Here is a 25391-nt window from a genome sequence, read left to right on the forward strand (position 1 = left end):
AATAGCTGGTGTAAATGGAAGAAAGAAAACTATTCAGGTCACAGCATTTACATACCTAAAGTTAATTTGCCAGTATGGATATATCATATCATTAAGAAAGAGTTTGAAGAATTGAGTGATGACAACCTTTTGAAAAAATGCACTCATGGTCAAACACAAAATTCTAATGAGGGTCTTAATAGTATTATATGGTCAAGATGCCCAAAAAATATTTTTATTCACAAAGCTTCATTTGAGTTGGGAGTGAACTCAGCTGTATTGTATTTTAATGAGGGTACTGCTGGTGTTCAGAGAGTAATGAGTCACCTTAACCTTGAAAATGGTGCAAAATCCACTGTGTCCTCATTTTGTAGGGATCAAAAACGCGTTACCAGTATGAATAAAAAAGACTCTTTTGAAAAAAAAAGTAGAAGGATACATTTAAAAGCCATTAATAAGGGTTGGCAAGATAAAGAACAACAACTGGAAACTTTTGAACCATACTTATCTGGAAGTTTTTGATATTTTTTTTAGTTATAAATTGTTTATTGTTGTTTTTCTGCATTCACTTTTTTGTGCAATTTTTAATTTTTGAAATGTCATAACTTTTGAATGACTTGAGTTTTTTCCTTCAAATTTTTAGAACATGTTCTGCATATAATGATGAAGGGCCTGAACCACAATATATGCTAAAAACAAAGTAGTTAATGAATTATTTACTTTTTACTATTTTATTTCATTAGCCAACCCTGCAAAGTTTGATGTTTTTGCCAAAAAAATCAAAAATTTCAACTTTTATTAAAAATATAGCAGTGATTTTGGTTCAGACCCTTCATTTTATGTGCATTAAACTGTTTGCCAAATATGAAGCTCTAATTTCTAATTGTTTCCTAATTATCGTTTTTCAAAATTTTGTTCAAAATTGACTGATTTTGCAACCTTTTTGACATATTTTCGTAATTTTAGGAATAAATTGTTGTAAAATGATACTTATATTGTTTTTTATTTTCTTATGTTATGCTCTTATACACTTTTTAATTTGAAATTATGAAATTTGGGGATTTTTTTTTTTTTAGTGGTGAACCACCTTAAAAAAAATCATATTTATGAAATGACATCCTATAAATAAAGAAAAAAAATTTAATTCTACGGAATAAAAATGATTCAATATTTTTGGATATTAATTTGTTTTAAAGGTTCGGATTCCGGTATAAAATAGAAAACTGTAAAAAATTTTGTTGTTTTTATTGGCAATATACAAGTTTTCCTGTTTCTCTTGTGGTGTATCTGTTTGTGTTCATTTGAAAAGTATTATCTGAAAAATGTGATGGCACTAACCCAAGTTTATATATAAGCATCATCAGTTATTACTCCAAGAAATTCAGTTGACTCATTCTTTCAATGTTTATATTATCTATATTTAGTGAAGGAAGTATGTTGGTACATTACTTTTTTTTTTCCGACTAAAACAATATGTATTCAGCTTTTTCAGTATTTAGTGATGTCAGGTCCGTCCCGAACGGGGGTGAAGGAGTCCCCCCTAAGTTGCCACTTATGAATTTGAGTTGGCACATTTGTACATTTCATCTGGTATGTGTTAAAGTATATTTGGCAAACGTCAAATATCGAAGACCTTTTTTTTTATTATTTCTTTTGTGCCTCTAGCTGGAAAAAAACACATACAACACCCCTCCTCCTCCCATTAGAGATCTCTTCGGGACGGCCCTGGTGATTGTTTGTTTATTTTCAAGCTCGTTGTTCATAAATTAAAAAAGGTCTTTAATTGGTGCTGAGTCGTAAAATAAGGGTTTGAACAATTTTTTAAGTTTTTATCAATTAATATGTAAAAATAAATCATTAATATAAAGTTAAAACACTATGGGTTTAAAAATGGAATCTTTAGGAGCACCACATTCTACTTTTAATAGTTTAAAATATTTATATTTATCGGAAATAATTTATTGTTGCCTGTTTCGAAGGTAGTTTTTAAACCGAATAAGGGTAATGTTTTTTAACTTATAGTTTTCCTTTTTTTAAGTAAAATGTTATAGTTTACAGTGTCAAGCGCTTTTGACAGGTCTATAAAAAATCTTAGTACAATTTTTTTTTTAATCAAAAGAAACTAGGAAGTACGGAGAACTTTACTGCCAATCTAATAATTGAGGGAAGGGGAGGGTGTCTTAATAAAAGGGTGGATGGGAATTTTTTACAAAATACGAATAAAACAAATTTCATTCTAGTTTTGCGGTGTAATGTGTATTTTTTAACATCTATTTATCATAGTTTCAACATGATTTAATATGCTTATATAAATTTTATACTGTAGTAAGAAATAAACCAAAACTTAAGTTTTGTCAAATCGACAAAAAGACTTTTTTAAAAGCCAAAAAATTTTAAAGCCTTGTTAACGGGTGATGCGGAAGTTATCGGACAAAATAAAAACGTCAATAACTTATTTATAAATAAAAAAACAAACTACTATTTTTTTTTTTTTGAAATAAAGCATTTATTTTTTAATAAAAATAAATTATTTTTTATATGAGAAAACACCACCATCTGCAATTGATCTCAATTTTGCTCTGACGCCTTTAATATGCGACTGTAAAATGTTTAAATCAATTTCTTGTAGTTTTAGTTTAATGCGATCAATCAAAACTTGCTCTGTTGAAGCTTTCCAATCTCCCTCGTAAACCTTCTGTGCCAAATGTCCCCAAAAATTTTCAATTGGTCGTGCTTGAGGCACATTTGAGGGATTGGATTCTTTATCAACGTAATAGACATACTAGTCCATCCAATTTAGAGAATCTTTAGAATAATGAGAACTTGCTAAATCTGGCCAAAATAAATAGGTAAAGTCTCCATGATACTTGTGAATAAATGGAAGAAGTCGTTTTTCTAAACATTCATTAATATAGATTGATGAATTGATCGCTACAGCCTTGGAAGTGCGAAACAATGGCTCGGACATACCACGGTCAGATATGGCTATCCACATTAATAATTTTTTTGGAAGTTTCTCTTTTCCTATAAAACGAACACTTTCTGGGCATGTCTTTTTGTTGTTTGTGTAGTATCCAGAATTTCCAGGCATGTTGTCCCCTGCAAAACAAAAATATTTTTTGTCATCGATGACTAGAAGCGATTTTGTGTTATAGAGTTGGTTAACTAGTTTCCTGTCTTTTCTTTGCCTTTATTTGATGTTCTATAGTGTATTTTGGAGTCTTTTCACGTTTTCTATATTTAATATTCATTTTTTTTAACTGACGACCAATTGTCGATTGATTTACACCGAATTTAATACGTATTTTTCTCTGACTGACCGCTTTTCGATTGTTGACAAGTCTCGTTAATTTGGCTTTCTTTTCTCTAGTCCAGGATGTCGTACTACCAGGGTGCTTTCTATCAGAAAACGATTGAGCAGTTTCAAGTCTTTTTAGGTTATCATATATTGTACTTCGAGCAAATCCTTCCTTTTCAAAATTTTTTTTTTTTTTTTTTTCTTTTTTTACATTTCTTTAAGGTGGTAACCCTAGAAATAAAAGTTGATTTTTGATGAAATTTTCAAAAAAAATATTTCTATTGTATTTAATTAAGAATTTTAATACCTTTACAAAAATGTATAACATGAAAAGGTTTTTTTAATATGATTGTCAATATATTGATATAATTGTGAATTGGTTCCTGTTACTTTTCCCTAGCAACGCGCTAGCAACATGTAAATGCCCTAAAAAATGCAGCAGAATACTATTTTTGAAACATTTTTATGGCTATACTTTAAAACTATATAGTGACTATAAGCTATACTTTAAAAACTAAAACACTTGTTAAAGTTAAAAGGATAAGCATGAAGTTTGTCTGGTGACATGAATTGCTTATCGAAGGCAAATTTCTTTTTTGTTTTGAAGTCTATTTATTTGAATTTTTTATTTTTTAGATTTTAGTTAGTAAAAATGATTTCAACAAAACAAAATTTACAAAGAAAAATAAAAAAATACCACCAAAGAATCGCCACATGGTTAAAACCAAAGAAAAAAACTTTAACAACAACAAAACTAAAGCAGATTTAGAAACTGAATGTGCAAGCTCCAGGAAACTTAAAACTGCAGGTTTTGTTACTGAATCTAGTAATAATGATGATAGTAAATATTTTATGTTTATGGATATTGAGCAAATGAAAAAGTTAATTTTACCAATTCTGTACTGTCCTAAATGTGATAACAAACAACCGATAGAATTTATTGATAACCTGAAAAGAAGAATGGGATTTGCTCATTTATTAGAATTGAAATGTATGAGCTGTGGTTGGATTAATTCCTGTTTCACAAGTAAAGAGTGCCATGATTCTCATCGAAAAACTAAACGTGGTCGCAAATTGTATGAGTCAAATGTTCGAGCAGTCATTAGTTTTCGTGAGATTGGTCGGGGCAAGGCAGCATTGAAAATGTTTACTAACTGTTTTAACATGTATGGTATTGGTGAATCAGCTTTTGACAACTTAAATGACAACTGTATTTCAACTGCATATGCTAAATTAGCTGAAGTATCAATGAAAAGAGCTGCCAGTGAATTTTCTCAAGCGAGTAATCAGCCAGTCTGCAAACGCGTTACAATAGATGGTTCTTGGCAGAAGAGAGGTCATGCATCATTGAATGGTGTAGTTACAGCTGTTGTTGGTGATAAAGTTTTAGATTATCAGGCTTTTTCAAAACACTGTAAAGGTTGTACAATGTGGAGATCCAAGGAAGGTACACCTGAACATGATAGATGGAAAGTAAATCATAATTGTCATATAAACCATACTAAATCCTCTGGTGCCATGGAAGCAAAAATTTGAATAGCACCATGCTGGTGCTATTCAAATTTTTGCACGTTCCATCCAGAAAAACAATATAATTTATTCCCAATATTTAGGAGATGGAGATACTTCTTCTTTTAAAGAAGTTGTTGAATCTAATCCTTACAAGGAGAATGGAATTAACATTGAGAAATTAGAGTGTATTGGCCATGTGCAAAAGCGACTTGGTACTAGAGTTCGAAATTTAGTGAAAAACTTTAAAGGGACAAAAACTCCAATACATGGTAAAGGGAAACTTACTGATACTATTATTAATTCCATGCAAAACTGCTATGGTCTTGCTATTCGGAGAAACTCTGATAATGTATATGCAATGAAGAAAGCTATAGGAGCCATTCTCTACCATTGTACCGCACTTAATGATCCTGCAGGTCGCCATGCTATGTGTCCCAGAGATAAAAATTCTTGGTGTAAGTGGCAACTTGATCGACTAAATGATACTAAGTTTCATAAAGATAAAATTAATTTACCAATATTTAAAGCTGAAACCAATTTTTCAAGATTTATCTGATGATAAATTATTGACCAAATGCCTCCATGGACAAACCCAAAATGCAAACGAAGCATTTAACGCAATAATATGGACTCGCTGTCCTAAAAATGTATTCTTATCCAGAGGAACGTTTGAATTGGCAATTAATTCTGCAGTTCTTCATTTCAATGATGGTGGTGAAGGAGTAAAATCTGTTTTGGAAAGTTTTGGAATTAAAGGACAAATAACTTCCAAGAAACTAATGGAGGCTGATAATAAACGTGTTGAACATATGAAGCACAAATCTTCTAATATGATGTTAAAACAGCGTAAAAAACTAAGAAAAATTAAAAAAGGCATAGTGGATGTTGAGGTTTCAAATGAAAAACAAACTTCATATATACCTGGTGGTTTTTAAACATTATTTTTGAAATACTTTATTAAAAGTCTCGTTTCCCAGGTTTAATAATTTTCGAGACATTACACATTTTAAAACATGGTTATTTAAAAATGGTATGGATTTATGAACTGAAATTTTCAGAACATTTTCATAAGACATAGATAAATCATTTCTCATAGGATTTTGTAATATTAAGAGCAAATTTCAGATTTATATGAAATTTAGTATTTATTTGAGTGACTAAATAAATAAATTCTGAAACATTTTGCATAACTTTGGAATTATCGAGGCAAATCAAAAAATCCTATGACAAATGAAAATATTATATGTAATAAGCATTTCTGCAAAATGTCAAAGCTGTAGAGTTATTATATAGTGAGATATTATGTTTTCAAATATACCCCATTGTTTGAGGTTTAACTAATTTATTTTTGGATAATCAAGGCAAAAAAAAATTTTGAATGATTTTTTTTTTTAATTTTTCGAAATAGAGTCAAGTTTTACTACAAAATATCAATAAATAGCTTAAACTCAAAAAATAAATTATTTCTAGGGTTACCACCTTAATATTTATAAAATACAAGTTAAGATATAATAACATAAACAATTACAAGTGAGGATTTTTACTATAAATAATAAAAAAAAAAAGAATGCGGAGACTCGTAGAAGACCTTAAGGTCTTGTCGTCGAGAACCGCTGCAAACTCGTTACAAATTTACGTGTTACATATTTCAAAATAAAAAAAAAAAAAACTGTGTTTAACAATATTAGAAGAAAAACATAATTTAAATAAAAAATAGAAATTTTCAAATAAATTTCCTATTAAAAGTATAAAAGTATATTATCAATGGACAAAATGATTTTCCTAAGTTTCCTTTTATAAGAGGTATAAGTCCATTCATGAGAAAAGTCAAAATGTTTCAAAACTATTTTATTTCAAAGAAAGGCTCCTCGGAAAGAAACACAAGATTTACCAAAATTGTATGCGAAAATTGTAGTCGAATAGAATTATCATTTTGTAGATTGTACTTGTTTTTTTCTTTTATTGAGTATAGGTTATGAAAGGAAGAAGGGGAATCGTTGGTTTTACATTTATACATAAAACATAAAATATTATAAACGTTTAGCTGATATATATTTAAAATATTCATTTCAAGTAAGAGAGGCCTTGCATGAGTAAAACGGTCTTTAAAGTTTATAAGACGTGCAATGTGTTTCTGTTGACGATGAAGAGGTTCTAGTATACTTTTGTTCACACTACCCCAAGCAATGTTAGCGTAGTTAATATGGCAGTGAATAAAGGTTTAATATAATTGAGTTAAAGTATGTTTATTTAAGAAACTTCTTGATTTATATAATATTCCTATAGTTCTAGCAATTTTGTTATTTAGGTTGTTAACGTGGCGTTTCCATTTAAGGTTTTCATCAATATAAATGCCTAAAAATTTTGTAATTTTTGTTCGCTTTATTTCAATATTGTCAACAAAAATAAGTGGTGTAATACTTGGAATTAATTTTTTTTTTTGAATTTGGGTAAAAAAGCATCCATTTAGTTTTTTCTATATTAATTGATAGTTTGTTTGATTTGAACCAGTTAGAGATTTTAATAAGCTCAGTGTTCATATTTCTAAATAATGTTGTTAGATCATTGCTGGTTAAAAAAAGATTAGTGTCATCCGCAAACATAATTGTCATTAAGTTTGAGGCTTTGTAGAGATCATTGATGTATATCAGGAACAGCAATGGGCCTAGTATTGAGCCTTGTGGCACTCCACAAGTTATATTTAATAAATTTGATGATAATGATGAGTCTATTTAAATAAACTGTTTACGATTAGTTAAATAGTTCTTTAGTAATAATAAAGTATTTCCAGTGATTCTATAATGTTCTAGTTTGTTATAAAGAATTTCACGATCTATAGTATCGAAAGTTTTCGATAGATCTATGAAAATACCTAATGTGTATTGCGATGTTTCAAATGAATCACCAATATTTCTTGTTAGTTGAAGTATTGCATGTTCTGCAGAATTATTTTTTTTAAATCCATATTGGTTATTATATAATATTTTGTTTTCTGATAAGTGCTTAAATATTTTATTATATAGAATTCTTTCTAGAATTTTTGAAAAAACTGGGAGAACTGATATTGGGCGATAATGTCTGAGGTTTGTAAGTTCTCCTCCTTTGAAAATTGGGGTAACTCTAGCTATTTTGAGTTTGTCGGGAAATACTGCTTGGCTTATTGAGCACGTAAAGACCCTAAAAAGAATATTTTTAATTATGTCATATGAATCAATAACAATATTCCCGTTTACATCGTCTGGACCAATTGCTTTATTAGTCTTAAGCATTTTGAAAGCAATCTCAAATTCATCAAAAGATACTTTAAATTTATTTAGAGAAGATATTTCAGGGGAAGTCAAATCTTTTTTTGAATTGATTGAATTATTAATTATGGGGATGTTTTTGGCTAAGTTTGGTCCAACTGATACAAAGAACTTGTTTATTTCGTTTGCTATTATGGTAGGGTTATAAAAAATGTCAGTATTTATTTTAATTGCCTTTGGCAAAGAGCATATTTTCATTTTATTGTTACAAGTGATTTCATTAACAAGTTGCCATTTTCGCTTATAGTCGTTTTTATATTTATCAAATAAGTCGCTGTAATACTTCCTTTTAAGGGTTTTTTTTTTTATTTTCAAATAGTTTGGTAAAGGTTTTATAGAGTGTTTTGCTTTCAATTGTTTTTGCTTTAAGGTATTTAGTATATAGCTTTTGTTTTATTTTTGAGGATTTTCTAAGGTCTTTTGTTACCCATGGTAATTTTAAACTTTTTTTTGTTTTATTAATTTTACATTTTGAGAAGTTTACATCATAAACTTCATAAAAAACTTTAAAAAATGCATTATACATATTATTTGCCTCTGACAAATTACTTACTGAATTCCAGTTTATTAAGAATAATTGTTCCTTAAATGATAAAATATTTTTATCATTAATAAAGCGTTTGATAATGACCTGTTTTTCATGTAATATCGAATCTGTATTAATATTTATAGATAAAAAAATAGGAAAATGATCCGAGGTATCACTTTTAATTATTCCTGTTTTTAGTTTATTATTTGATGTGTCAGTTGTTATGATATTGTCTATTAACGAGGCAGATGTTGCAGTTACCCTTGTTGGTCTATTTATTAAAGGAATTGCTCCATTTTCAAACAAGTCATTATAAAACTTTTTAATATTTTTATTTGAGTGATATTCAAAACAATCTAAATTCATATCACCAATTATGTAATTTAATTTCTTTTCTTGAAAACTTTTTTTTATTATATCAGTAATTTAATTAAAAACTGATATACGATTTTTTTTTTTCATATTAGGTTTATTTACAAAAAACATTTTTAGTCGCTTTCGAAAAGATTCTCGTTCAGCTGCATTTAAACTCATTTTAAATAATTGTGTTTCAAATAATAAAGTTTATATTTTATAGAACGTTTATGCGTACGCATTAAAGCACAAAGACTAATGATTATGCTCAAATAATGAAATTAGGATTTGTCCGATAACTTCCGCATCACCCGTTACAACAAAAGTTTTATTCTTATCAGTGATATATATATATATATATATATATATATATATATATATATATATATATATATATATATATATATATATATATATATATATATATACATATACATATACATATATATATATATATATATATATATATATATATATATATATATATATATATATATATATATATATATATATATATATATATATCACTGATATATATATCAGATATATGATATATGATATATATATATACATATATATATATATATATATATATATATATATATATATATATATATATATATATATATATATATCACTGATTTATATATATATATATATATATATATATATATATATATATATATATATATATATATATATATATATATATATATATATATATTCTGGTTTTTTATTTATTTTTATTTTTAAGGCTTTGTTTTTATATTGATAACAAATAGAATTTCATAAACGTCCGCTCCCATAGGAACACCTATGAGTACTACAATTATCATCTGGAGTTTTATTTATTTCCAAGGATTTTAGAGCTTTGTCGAAACTTGATTATATAAAAAGTTGATTAATGCTAAAAATGTGCGTACACAAAAAAAATATTTCACATTCAGAAAAGGTTAGTTGTTTATATATTTTATGAATATCTTATCAAATGGAAAAAAAGAAGTTTATTATTGTGCACAACGTTTAAAATTTTTTTTGAGAAACATGTTGCTACCGAGCTACTTTCGTTAGAGAGATTAATCAGAGATCAATAGAAAAGATTGCAACATTCTTTTGCTCTCTTAAAGCTTTAGAGCTTTTTTATAATACGTAATGTGGCATCTTTATGTAAATAAGCAATCTCGTTAACATTGCTCCATTTTTTTAAGAAAAATAAATATTAAAAAAAAAAGTTTGTGAAAATTATTGGAAAAAAAAATGCCTCTGATGTCAGCATGGTAGTTAGTTGTCTAGAAGTATACTAAAAGGTTTAGTCTTTTAAGCTTTCTTGAAGAAAACTGTAGTCTCCTGAGACTACAGTTTTCTTTAATACGTAATGTTTTAATTACGCAATAAACTTCATGTCTATTGAGTAGTTAAAGCAAAGGATTTATAACATAAAAATTTATAATAAAAGTATCAATTAATCCAAGGTTGGGTTACAGTAAGGTTGGAGGCTCTTTATAGCAAACTGTAACAACAAATCTATAGCTACTCGATGGCTAGATATAGTAGCATTTTAGCCAATAATATATAAACTACAAGTGGATAGCTACTTATTTCTGCTTCATGTCGCTAGCAACATTTTCTTTTTTGGTTTAATAAATGTTGCAATTAAATAACTTTTTTAAACTGATTGTAAAAGTTTTTTTTTTTTCAAAAATCTGATAAAGAGAGATGCAATTTTCAAAAAAATCCGATATGAAATAATATTTACTTATTAACTAAATAAACAATTTTTTACAATTAATGACTAACTTTTTATATTTTTTCACTAATATTTTACTTTATTTACAAATGTATTTGTTCCTTACTATGTAATTTACATCAAATATCTCTTTAACTTTAATAGTCTGACTTAACAAGACTCTCGTGTAGAGTTGGACTTTTTTTACTTTTAAAAGGTTGTTTTAACTAGTTAAAATTCGAAAAAAATATTTTTGTTTCTTAATTAAAAATATATCACATTGTTCAAATATTAGATAGATGACGACTGTTCGGCTGAAAAATAAAACTTACGCAAGCTCAGTGTGTTATTTTATTAACGCAAAAGTTTGTAACAAGAAATGGTCGGTGTTTCGCAAAAAAAGTTTTAGACCACGCTTTTTAAAAGTGGAGGTTAGCACTATATTTGACTTCCTGAAAATCGCACCCCTATTGGGTAAAAATGTTCTAACTAAAATCCGTGTTGTAGAGTCATTTGATGGAAAAAATGTTTACTCGTAACCAATGAAACCTTGTTGAATTGAGTTTTTCTCAAAACAGCTTGGGTTTGGGTTTGCACGTTTTCTTGAAACATCATCTAAATATAAAAGTAGTTATTTTAAATAAGCTTTTCCAAGAAAATATATTTTTTTAAATGGAAAAACAGTATAGCTGGATTATGATACTTTGGGTCAAAAACTCCCTTCACTTAACAGCTATGTAAACCTCACTTGAAAATCGAAAGATCTATAAAGTATACTGGCAAACAATCAAAATAAATACTTCAAAAAAAAAAAAAAAAGTTAAAATACACAAACAAACACACTTTATTTTCTCACTTTGAATTTTGTAAAATTTTAAATAAACGTTTAGTTCGTTTTGACAAGCACAGCCTCGTTTTAAAAAATTTCCGTTCTTTCGGAGATATTTATGAAAAGTTCTACTTAATAAAATTTAAATAAACTTGGTGTTGAGTGATTTTTTTAAATTAAAAAATATGGTAGATTTACTATTTAATTTTTGCAACAGACAAGAATTTTAATTAAAAAGTTGCAAACTAGAGAATATTTTAAGGAAGTGGCATAATTTGAAGTAATTTATAGATGCAGTTGAACTCTTTTAATTCGATCTCCTATAATTCGAAAGATCGTATAAATCAAACAAATTCTTTGATCCCTTTAGGGTTTAATATTTAGGATGGAACTCCTATAATTCAAAAATTCTTTTATTTTGAAATTATTTTGAGACCCTTTGAGGATTCGAAATACAAGAGCTCAACTATAGCCCCTTAGTTTCCAATAAGCTCCATTTTACCGTATAGTTCAGGCCCGTAGGAACAAAAATCATATTGGGGGGGGGGGAGGCGGTCAGTACATCCAGAAATAGTTTTAAGGACCTTTTTTTTTATTTCAGTCATTTTTCAGTCAATATTTTCATAACTATTTATTTAAAAATTTATTGGGGGGACAAATGTTAGCCTCATTTACATTCTTAGTACTAACACGGTTTTAAATCCCGGTTTTAAAATTTACCGCTAAATCAGATCACTCGAATATGCTATTCTGCAGGATTGATGTGAACATATAACAAAAATGGCTGAACTAAATATAGATTCATTGTCTCGACTTACCGTTCCAGAGCTTCAACAAGAACTTAAAAAGCGTGGTTTGAAAAAAATAGGTGTTAAAACTAAACTTATACAAAGACTCTCGGAGGTTAATTTGCAAATATTACAAAAAGTTCAATAAAACGAATACAATATTTCAACGAAGTTTAAATAAAATTATTATATAATTATTTTAATAATATAAAAATTATTTTAATAATATAAAAAATTATAACATTATTACATAGCGATTGATTCAAAAATGTTTTTGAATTTTGTATGGATTTCTTTTTTTTTTTAGTATTTGATCAAATATGGCACAGAAATAGTTATGGTAACTCCACAAAGTGAGTCAACCAATTTATATATTATTTATTAAGTAGTTAGCCCCTTTTATGTACCAAATATTTTAAAGTAGCATTTACCCGTGTTCAAAACATGCCAACAGAAATCATTACATTTTTAAAACTTATTATAAATAAAGAGTAGGTATCAAAATGTACTTTTAGCTTATAAATTGTTTGATATAATTTTTAAAGTAGATAAATTATAAAAGTTAACAGTTATTGCTTTTTTCTTTTTAATTAGATATATTATTAGATACAACATTAAATTTTAAATTGAAAAAATAACGGTTGTTATATATCATTAGAAAGGGTTGAGGCTTTAATATAGTATTTTAAAGGTGAAAAAGTTTTTAAAATCAGACAATTCTACACTAACTCTATTATATGTTATGAGGTTATATTCTAAGTTAGAAGGTTTTAAATAACAAACATTTAATTTCTAAACTTATAATCAATAATGAGTTGGTATAAAAATGCGTTTCTAGTTAATAAAAATCTTAAAAAAACTGCAGTCAAAATTTTTTTTTTTTCCACCTAGTTTTTTAATAACTTTGTTAATTCTTATAACTTGGTATCAAAAGATAGATGTAAGAGTAGGCCACAAATTTATATTAGTCTTAAGCCATCTGAGCTTAAATCACCATTTTTATTGTTTTGATATGGATATTTATTTTATAAAAGAGTGTCATATAAAAATGGTAACTTTAATATATACAAAGCTGTTATAATTTTATTCCAAACTTCTACCAAATCAAATAAACTGCTACCAAATCAAACAAACTGCTACCAAATATAAGAGATTTATCTTCGAGTTAAGGTGGATGGGTTGAGCATACTCTAGTAACAAAAGTGTTTTGTTCTTCATATTTTTATCTTTATTAAAATGAGTGAAGTTATGATAAAATACATATAGCAGACTTTGCAACTTTTTTTTAAAAACCTAAAAAAAATCTTCCGATTTACACAAAAACCTAGGTAAGTGTAAAATTAAAAAATAAAGTTCTTTTTTTCAAACAAGAAAAATGAAAATTGTATGATTAGTTATATTTGATATATAAATAGCTCATATTTATTCACTATGTTTAGAATTATAAATTTTGTTGCTTTCTTTGAAGTTTTTAACAGCTGTACTGGTGGTTATTGTTGCAAACAGGATTATTAGCCTCGGGGTACATTGTTTGTATATTTAGAATACTTGATCATGTTCCATCCAGCTTTAATGCTGATCTCTTAAGACATAAGACATTTTTTTTTTTTTTACCATGCTAAACAACCTTTCCGATTTGAAGAATAAAAAAGACAATGTCAGCTAATTTTGGTTGCAATTTAAAATGTTTAATAAAAGTCTTTGAAATAATCATTTTTGAAATATAGTACCATAAATTGTCGATTCTGTAGCGAAACAAATGTTTACCTCACATATTGTCAAGATAATGTTTAGATACCTTAGCCTTTTCAAAAGCATTATCATCAAAATCATTGTTCTTCAAAGTCTGATAATTGCTAAACTCCTCATACAATTCATTAGGCTTGATACCATTCATCGAGTGTGGGAACCGGTCATAAAAATATTGAACTTGCTCCTACTTAAAGTTTTCACATCTAAAACATCCACCCAAACAGTATTATTAATTAAATTATTTTTATATTCATTATGAGGAAATTTGTGCCAAATATATTCAAAAGAAAACTTGAAAATATAGTGAGCAGCATCATGAAATTCCTTATATTGTTTTTGTGAAATATCTCCTTTTTTAAAGAGTTGTCTGAGTTTTTGTTTTGTTCAAAACTCCAAAATAAATATCCTGGGTGTCAAAATAATTTTCTCACTTTTCTAAGTCTGTTTCTAAAACAAATAAAATGTTTTTCAGTTTGTTTGGTAAAATAATGCACTTATCCAGCTTTTCACCTTGACTTTTTTAAATGTGTTTTAGGCATTTAAAATGTGTCTTGTGTCACTGCGATATTAACAGAATACATACTTATGGAAGTGGTGTGTGAGCACACAACCAAATATAATTTTAAAAATTTTAAATCAAAAAAATTTTAAAGTGAATATTGTAATTACTAAATAAGAAGTTACAAAAGAACAGTTTTTTTATTATCTTCTAATTTAAAAAAGTTTAAATAACAACCCTTTATATATGCAAACTTATATATACTGTAAACCGGGGCTACTAAGAACAGCCAGGTAATTTTAAATACAAATCTATTTTTTTTATCAAGTTGTAATTATGACAATAATTTATATGAAACTGTTCAAACCTTAAAGGGGTCCCAAACCTCCGAGACATTTTGTGTTCATATTAAAGAGAATGATAAAAAAAATGTTTGGGCTAAATTTTTTTGATTAAAACAAAAGAATAAATGAATACCAAGAATCCCTTTAAACATCGAAGTCTTAAAAATCGTTTATATTTTAATTATTTAAATTTTTACATTATTTATTGGTTGTTATTGTTCCTTAAAAAATGAATTAAATATTTGGGATGTTTTTCTAAAAAATTAGTCAGAATATTTTGTACACAGCCTCAGCTAGTGTAGCAGCTTGTTGTCTGAATAGCATAATTTTTGTTTATAAATTTATTAAGCATGTAAAATCTAAAGACAACTTAAGCAAGATAATTTAAAATGACCATCCTGTCAGGATGATCATTTTTAAGTAAGCCTCCACGATTCTGTACTTCAAATTAAAATTAAAATAGTAAAAAGAATGCTTTGAATAAGTACTAGATAATTTTAAAAAAAGTGCTTTTTTATGCCCTCATCAAAGTTTTTGTGGGCGTGTGGGTGAGTGCTAAAAGAGTTGAGCGGGAGCGTACTGGCTAAACAGAGAAGACCGATATTGTTGCATTTGAGAGTACGTTATGGTAAAAAATGGTTCTTTTGCCAATAAATACGTCACTTAATTACTTTTGACTTTTATCCAACATTTCCGTGTTGTCAGAAAGTTTTTTAAAAAAACCGCAAAAACGCAAATTTAATTGACCAGAATATTTTTAAAAACATTCTGAATGTTTTTCATTGACTCTCTTATAGCCTGACTCACAACGGAGTGCTGCTACATCGACTGAAAAGGTCCCTATTATTTTGAGAAAAGAAGTTTTTTCAAAAGTATGTCATGTTGAGTCTTAAAAGTAGCACAATCATATAAAAATTTCAAAAAAAATGATAATTTCATACTGCAATTATTATTTTTGATTTAATTACACTAAAAATGGTGGTTTTTTTGCTAGAAATAAAAAAAGTACATTTTTACAAGTTTTTAATAAAAATAAAAATTTTTTTAATTTATTTTTTTATAAAACAATTATTATTTTTGAAATTTATATATTATTTTGCTTCTTTTGAGTACCAGGTTGACCTTCTTTTAAGGAACTTTTTTTTTAATTTTAGGACCCCATTAAAAAGTAATTTTAACTGAGCTGTTACTAAATATTGGAATAATGCTTTGAAACTTTAATGATTTACTTTTTTTCATCAATTAACAACATTTAAACATCTAGCCACTTAATTATTAAAAAGTTTTTTTTGAACTGGTCTAATTATAATCAAAAAATCTTGTTAAATTCCCTATTTTTCATTTTTAGTTAAAAAACGTAACTTTTTGTTTACTAAAATCTAAAATAAAAATTTAATTATAAAATGATTCATATTTTTGAAATTTTTATATGTTTTTGCATCATTTGAGACCCAACATGACATACTTTTGAAAAACTTTTTTTTTTATATTATTAGGGACCTGTTTGATGTATAAGGGCCTTGTGGCACCCATAAAAATATTTTTTATTCAAAAATTTTTTAAATACAGTATTATTTTATTCTATAAAACACATTTAGGGGTTGTCAGCTGACATTTTCAAAAAAAGTTGTTTTTACCACCACCCTAATATATATATATATATATATATATATATATATATATATATATATATATATATATATATATATATATATATATATATATACATATATATAAAGTGTATATATAAAATATGTCATCTAGCAGTTGTGTGTACATTCAATATTGTGTTGAATTAACCCATATCGATCCAGCGTTTCCAAATGGGAACAAATAAATAATTTGATGTTATGTTAATTCTGTTAATTTTATTTACTTGTTATAAAGACCAGCGTCCCCAAATGGGAACATATATTTATATCCTCCAAAGACATTATCAATACTCTTGTTTTGCAAAAATATATTTTTTCCTTCACATATGTGGATTTTAATAGAAAATTAAAAAAAATTTACAAAAAAAAATTTGTTCCCAAATAGGTTAAATTAGTTGAAAGTACTGTTATTCATATTTAACCCTTGTGTGCACAACCGGGTACCCGGGTGCCCACTACAGCACATTTTTTAAGGTAAATAAGTTTGTAGATATTTTACTTTGGGCATTTAGATATGCATTATATGGCTCAAATTTAACATAGTTGTTTTAACTCAATTTGCTATCAATTTGCTACATTTTTCTAAATAAAATATAAAGTTTATAAAAAAAGTTAACAAAAAAACACTCATATATTGCATTCAACACATTTAAAAAAACCAAATGAATGTTTGTCACACACAGGATTATTGCATTGAGAGCAACACTTTCTTGTTTTTCTTCTCTTCTTCGTTGGCTGTTGGTAACAAATGTGGCAAGAACCAGTAATTTTTTTCTTCCAGATGAATCTCTTTCAACTGATGGAATTAAAACTTGATCCACTAAAACACTTTGCTGTCCAATCACACTTTCAATAGCAATCTTAGTATTGTAATGCCTTCTTACCTGCAAGTTTTGATACAGAATGTTTATCATTGGTTTAGCAAGCTCTTCACTTAACTGGCGCATAAACAACCTTCGCTGATTGGTTTTTTTTTTAATCATCTTATTATTTTCATAATAAATCAAATACGATGCAAGTGTACTGATGTCTAACATGTTAAAAAACATTACCAGTGGCCATCTCAAAGTGCAACGTTGTGTAGTGTATCTACTTATCATTTGGTCCGTGGTATCAACTCCTGTTTTGCATTTGTTATAATAAGTAATGTGTGGCTTTTTTTTTAGATCCTCATTTTTAGCAATATCAAAGTGCATTGTTGATAAAAGAATTACTGATTTTTTTTTTTTTTTTTTGGTATGTAAGAGCATATTGTTATGTTTTCATGGAAGGCAAATATAGATGAGTATAATTCTCTTAATTTATTTGGACCCATTATCGGTGGAATGTATGGTTTGTTTTTCTTTAATGTGCCAACTATAGTCAAGTTCCATGAGAGCAATTGTTGAGCAAGAGATGAACTAGTAAAAAAATTATCCATGCAAATGTTTCTCCCACTGCCTTTGACGCAACTGCTTCTTTAACAACTCTTTCACCTTGGTTTTTTTCTCGTATATGACCAGTTTTCCCAGTGTAAATGATACCATTAGGAGGAAAAGCATTTTCAGCATCACAAACCCACCATATTTTAATGCCATATTTGGCTGGTTTTGAGGGAATGTACTGAGTAAACTTTGTGCGACCACGAAAACGATAAAGTTGTTCATGTACTGTTAAATTTTCTGTTGGCTTATAAATTTGCGATAAATTTTTGTTAAGCATTGTCCAGATATCACGAATTGGAGCTGCTTTATCTGTTATTTTGCGCTGCTTGCGAGTATTGGCATCATCAAATCTAATAAAACGCATGTTTCGAAACCTATTGATTCCCATTGTTGCTCGATATAGTGGGTATGAGCTAGAATGCCACATATCACTAACGTGGTCAGTATTAGAGTTATTTACACCAGAACAAATCAAAATAGCCATAAAAGAATATATTTCCTGAACTGTAACTGGCTTCCATTCTCTTTTAGAATCTGAATTGAGATTGAGTGATGAGTATACCGAGAATGCTTTTTTAATTGTATGTCGAGTAACAATATCTGCCATTTCCACAGTAAATATCTTTAAGAAAATGTCACTAATTGAGAGTGTTTCGGTGCTCTTACTAGGACCACTTCGCTGACGCACTATGTTTCGGAATGGGGTTTTATTTTGTTGAGAAGGGATTTTATTCCATACAATTCCTTTAGCTATGTAAGTACTCTGTGTTTCTGCTAAAATTAAGAAGAAACATTTATTTCATAAACATAAAATAAAATAAATAATGACTTTTTGTATATCACTTTTATTAACTACTTTCTTGTGCTTCAACTGCTTTTTTATCATTTCTCTCATTGTCACTATTTTCACATTTTTATCATTGCTCTCATTTTCACCTTGGGATGCTTCTATTTCTTCTTCATTTTCTTTGTCTGAAAATAATGAGTTTAAAAAGTAAAAAATTGAAATATTTATACTAGTTAATTCAGTGATTAAGATTTTCAAAATGCAGTAAGTTAAGCACCTTCTTCTGCAGATATATCTAATTCTTTTGGCATTGGAATTTCTTGAGGATCTGCAAATAAATAAAAAAGCATATATATATATATATATATATATATATATATATACATACATACATACATACATACATACATACATACATATATATATATATATATATATATATATATATATATATATATATATATATATATATATATATATATATATATATATATATATATATATATATATATATATATATAATTTGGTCTGACTTTATTAAAACTAACCTGAAATATAAACATTATCATCATTATCAGAAACCTCATGCTCTAACATATTGTTAGGCACCCAATCACCATCCTCGCCATCAGAGTTATTGCTAGAAATATCACTGTTGGATCCTATTAATGCAACCAAATAGGCCTCCTTTTCTACATCACATAATCTGAAAGAAATTTATAGTTTTATTATTCAATATTGTGATTCTTCAATAAAATAATACACTAGAATTAAATTTATTTTACCTTTCAAATTCTGCTATTGATAATTCCTCCATAACTCAGTTGTTAATTTTCTATTGTTATCTTAATATTATATTATTCTAGCACTATAACTTGAATAATAATTGAAAAACTATTTTAAATAAAACAATGTATAACAATAAACAATAAAAAAATAATTTAAATTATAGTTTGCATAAAAATTACATTTTAAATCCTGAAAAAAAAGGTTGGGTACCCCGGTACCCTGGTTGTCTAACAATGTTAGTAAATTTGGTTGTGTACACAAGGGTTAAATTTGTTTTTGTTTAGTATTTCATATCAGTATTCTCCGGTGTTATACAAAAAAAATTAATACAAGGCAGTATATAAATTATACTGAGTGTCAATTTTCAAATTTTATGGTATTAATAGTGGTTTACCATACAAAAAGTTATTAAATGTTCACTGGATGCAAGTTGCCACTTTGTATAATAAGGTTTAAAAACCTAATCTAAAAACATAAAAAGTTCATAGTTTTTACAAATATGAAAAAGTTATCAATTGTTCAACATGTTACGTCAATCATGCTTATTGCATCTAGTCAAATCTCTGGTTATATTTATAAAGCTGACCATTTATGGGCAACAAGAACTGAAAGTGGACCACCTAATGTACTGTACAATAAAATTTAAAACAGTTTGATGCTATTTGCTTTTTAAACTGGTTTGTCATTAATTTTTGTCAAATTGTAAGAACTATAGGTTCCGTAAATTATAATCTAAGCAATCTTTTCAGTAAAAAGTTATTTAAGTTAACTGAAGAAAATAGTATTTTGTTGTGAAGAAAACAGTATCTTGTTCTATAACTGGTAACTCTACCCATTTATTGCAACCTTTTAAAAAATATTGGAGGAAAATACTTGATCTATCGAAAACCTCTTGAAAAAAAAGTTCAAAAAAAAGTTCAAAATCAGCACAGACAATTGCAAAAAATAAATCTCTTTTGTTCTAACTTTTTTTACTTATAAACATTATTTTTGTCAGACTTAAAGGTAATCAACAACTTAGTAGATGAGTGGTTTTGAAAAAAAATAAAAAGATATACTCATTAGATGAAGTATTATTCTCAATTGTTTGCTGGATGGTAATAAAAACATTAAAACAATAATTGCCAAGCAATAGTTAATGTAATGTGTCATGTTGATGTCAAGGAAAAAGGAGACTCAAAGGGAAATAAAAATTACTTTTGACCTTGAAAAAATTATTTCTTTTAAGGATTTTTTTGGCAAAATGTAAAGATGTTCCACTTGGATTGTCTGTAAGTGAAACTAATGTAAATGAGACTCTTTTTATGCTAGTCCTCTCAAAACATACCCATTTAAACAAAACAATAAACCAAATGGGTGTTTGTTATGAAATAATGTTATATTATTTTTAGCAATAATAAAATAATTTGAAACTAGACTGCTGTTTTTATTAAATTTTAAAACAAAACAATGCGTTTTTGAAAAGGTTTTGCTTTTACAAAAAATGCATTCAAAGTTACCCCATTTGTGGGGTAACTTTGAATGACTGATTAAATTGAAGTTATATAAAAATTTTTAATTTTAATATTATTTTGAATTTGAATTATGTAAGAGTCAACCTTAGCCACTATATTCATTTTGTTAAATTTTAAATATTGTCAATATTGAAGGAAGAGCAAGTAAAAATATTTTAAAAACATTAAAAGTAACCCCGGTTTACGGCGCTACAAACTTACATATATCTATTTTGCGATAAAATATAAGATATCCACCTTGGTTTATTTTCTGTGAAGTTTGGCAGTTGAATAGAAAATAGGTATATAAGTAAAGAAAAGTATTGTTTCAAAAACAACTATTTAATATATGTAAAGCTGTAGTGTTCTAGTTTTAAAAAAGCTGATATTAATCTTTTTATAGAAAAAAATGCTACAAAAAATATTAATGCAACACAACTCCAAAGCAGAAAATCAAAAACATAGCATAGTGTTCTAGCACAAAATTTGATTCCTCAAAATGCAATTTCTGCATACCTAATATTATAAAAACAGCTTTTGCAGTGCTTTTTGTTGTAATATTAGTTATTAACAAATATTACTACTAATTTGAACTATTTTTGCAACTCAAAAAAATTATTATTAAGAGTTACAAGCATCTATTCAAGCCATGGATTATTAAAGTAATCAATTCAAATTGAAATCTTATTCAAGGGAAAATGTTAAAAATAAAAAATCCAACAAATATAATTAAACTAAAAACTAACTTCAAACATTATAAATATATCATAATTAATCTAATTAAACTAAGAAAATTTAAAAAAACTCTTTTCAGAAAATGTAAAAAATCATTGCGAAACTTGGAAAGGCATAAAAAGTCTAATAAATGTAAAAAATATCAATAATGTACTTACAAATTGCTTACAAGTTAACAAGACATACATAACTGAATCAACTCTTACTTGGAAAGAATTTAACAACTTTTTCACAAATATTACTCATAACCTTAATTCTAAAATTCACTCATCTTACATTAGCTATAAAAAGTATCTTAAGCACCCAAATCTTCATAGTTAACTGATATCTCCAACAAACCATTCTGAAATCTCATCACTTATATCTAAATTAAAACTTAGAAAATCAATAGGTCCTAACAGCATCTCCCAAACATTCTTATTAATTTTAATTCTGAATTTTCTTATATTCTCTTAGCTATTTATCTCCTTAAATGGAATTTTTCCATTTTAATTGGTTTATAGTTTTCCATTTTAATTGGTCTATAGTTAGTACATGAGAGTAAAACTCTCATGTACTAAATATAGACTAATATCTATCCTACCTAACATTAGCAAGCTCCTTGAAAAACTAATGTATTCTAGATTTTACTAATTTTTGTGTTCCTTTAATTGTTTAAACGAATTTCAGTTTGGATTTCGATCTAAACATTCTACTTGCCATGCTTTAATAAGTATAACCAAAAAAAAAAAAAAAATACTGGATACTAGTCATTTTGTTGGTGATTTTTTTTATCAACTTATACTTACTATCAAAAAGCTTTTGAGACTGTTAATTATACCTTTTTAATTTCTAAACTTGAACATTATAGAGTCTGAGGAGTTGCTTGTAATTTTTTCGATCTTATCTCTCAAATCGTAAGCAGTTTGTTAGCATTAATGGTTACAAATTAAATAATAAACACATAGTTTGTGGTGTTCTCCAGGGTTCTATTCTTGACTCTCTATTGTTTTTGATATTTATTAATGATCTAAATACTCTGTCCACTTCTCATCAGTCCATTTGTTTGCTAATGATACTAATATCTTGCATTTTAATAAGTTTTATCATTCCTTGTGTAAGAATATAAACTTAGATTTAAAAAGTTTAGTTCATTGGCTAAATGCAAACTTAATTTCTCTGAACTTGAAAAAAACTGAACTTATATTTTTTTCATCTCCAAGGCAAAAACTTTTATACACAGTCATATAATTAATATTAAAATTATTAATAGATGTTAATATCCAACATACATTGCTAAACACTTTGGTGTTTTTATAGATTCAAACCTCTCATGGAATTTACATAAAGAAGCACTCCGTAAAAAACCTTATATCGCCAATATGTTGATAAAACTACCCTTGAGAATCTGTATTTTGCAATTTTTCAGTATCATCACAATTACTGTTGTCAGGTTTGGGGACAAATTGGCAACTGTAATATTAATAAATAGTTATCGGTTCAGTATCAATTAATCTGAACAATAAATTTTTAACTATAATACAGAAACTTTCAACTTCTTCCAAAAACTTAAACTTCCTACCTTGTCAACACTAGTTAGATCTTCTAATCTTCTTTTTGTTTTTAGTTCCCTTAATAAAAATTTAGATTCCTCTAGTACAACCTATTTTATGGAAACTTGATTTATACATTCACCTTTAACTAGAAATATGAATAATGGAAAGTGAAATATACGTCCCTATACTTTGAGGTATCGTCGGCCGACGACCAAGAGGCTGTATGTCCACATTTTGTGTTTTTTCTGTTTATTATCAATAAATTTTCAACAATCAATGGTGTATGTGTCCAATAAATCTGGTCTCAAGAATGATACTACTTTTGAAAATATTAAAAAAATTAGTCAGACTTTCTGACACTAAGTCTTTAGAAATTAAATTTTAAAACTTTTCTCAGAAGCACAAAAAATGGTCATACAGCCTCTTGGTTCTTGGCTGGCGGTATTGTAAGTATTCAATTACACATCAGTGCATCAGTGAATGGAAACAGAGTCTTGCTTGCATTATGTATAAGTTCGAAAAATTAAAACTCCTAAATAATTTTTCTCTATTTCTTTATTTAAAATTTTTATAAAATTTATATAAAACGAAAATAAATTATTATTATTTTTTTTTAAATTAGTAATAATAATATAGTTATATTAGTGCCACTCCTTTGATCAGGTTTCTGCATGAGTGACACCTTCCTTGTCAATCATTTAGTTATTCATATTTTATCATTTAGTTATATTATATTCAATCATTTAGTTATTCATATTTATTCTTAATAGTTCATTATGATTTATAAGTGTCTTGTTGCTTTATTTATTATTATTTCTAATTGATTTTTTATTCCTTATGAGAAATTTTTTTTAGTCATATCAAACATTTCAATTTTATATAGATTTTTTTATAAATTCTACAGAAAATGTGTTTATGTTGAAATGTATGTTGGTAGTCTAGTTCCTTTTTTATTCAATTTAGAAAGATTGTTAACTTTTAGAATGCCTACATATAATCAATAGCAACATAGCAGAGTTATATCACATATCAAGATTTTTTTGTTAACTTATAATCTACCATATGTATAAAATAAAAAAAATAAAATATAGTATCACTTATATATTATTAATGCAGTTTATTGTTTAATTATTTACAGATCAACCTAATTGCTCTAGTGAAAATCCAGAAACTTTAGAAGAGTCTGGTTTTGAAAATAGTTTTAGTGAAGAAGTAAACTCCAGTCATGCTATAGAAGAATTAGCCAACTCCATTCATAGATCTCAGGATTTTCAAGATAATGGCACTCGAAAAGTAAATATTGATTCAGAAGTTAATGATGAGGCTGTAAATAATGGTAGATTTACATTTTTTAAAACAAAGTTTATTTAAATTTAATTTCCTTTTTTTAAGATTTTGTAAAAAGTAATTTAAAATAAAAAAGAGAATAGATTATGTCAAGGTTCGACATTATTCGAAGCTATTGAACTAAAGCATTATCTTAAAATTTAAGATAATGCTTTAGTTCAATAGCTTCGAATAATGTCGAACCTTGACATAATCTATTCTCTTTTTTATTTTAAATTACTTTTTGTTTAGAAACAAATAAGAGATTAGTTGAACTAGATAATCAAGAAGATAATGGATGGTAAATTTTATATTTTTTGGTGTTTTGTACATTATTGTTATTATTATAACTCATTTAATGTTTAAAACTGTCATTCGGTTACTAAACAAATGTTTAACCTAAGGTTTAAAATAACCAAAGGTGTAAAAAAATCAACACTTATTACAAAATTTAATTTAAATATTAAATGCTTTTGTTTTCTATTTGAATAGTTTTTGTATATATAATATATTATAATATATATATACAATAACTATTTGAATACAAGACATAAGCATAGTTACAATTATCTTAATTTTTCAAATACAACATGCTTTGTAAGTATTGATTAAATATTTTAAATTTTTAATAACTACAAAAATTAAAAATACTAAAATATTGTTACTAAATGTTTAAAATACTTTGAATAATTTTCAATAAATATTTACAAACCCTGACATGACGTAGTATTTGCA

At 26.8% G+C, this 25391-nt stretch overlaps 1 protein-coding gene across 1 annotated transcript in view; it reads left to right on the top strand.

Annotated features, from left to right (window-relative positions):
- Nucleotides 1-12242: 12242 nt before the first annotated feature.
- Nucleotides 12243-25391, top strand: part of LOC100198519 (apoptotic chromatin condensation inducer in the nucleus) — a 33753-nt gene continuing 20604 nt past the window's right edge. The window contains exons 1-4 of the mRNA XM_065820126.1: nucleotides 12243-12435; nucleotides 12628-12673; nucleotides 24469-24666; nucleotides 24909-24957. Coding sequence (XP_065676198.1) covers nucleotides 12313-12435; nucleotides 12628-12673; nucleotides 24469-24666; nucleotides 24909-24957 — 416 coding nt within the window. The 5' untranslated portion in view covers nucleotides 12243-12312. The remainder of the gene's footprint in view (nucleotides 12436-12627; nucleotides 12674-24468; nucleotides 24667-24908; nucleotides 24958-25391) is intronic.

The sequence above is a fragment of the Hydra vulgaris genome, chromosome 15 (assembly GCF_038396675.1).
Source record: "Hydra vulgaris chromosome 15, alternate assembly HydraT2T_AEP".
NCBI classification, from domain to species: domain Eukaryota; kingdom Metazoa; phylum Cnidaria; class Hydrozoa; order Anthoathecata; family Hydridae; genus Hydra; species Hydra vulgaris.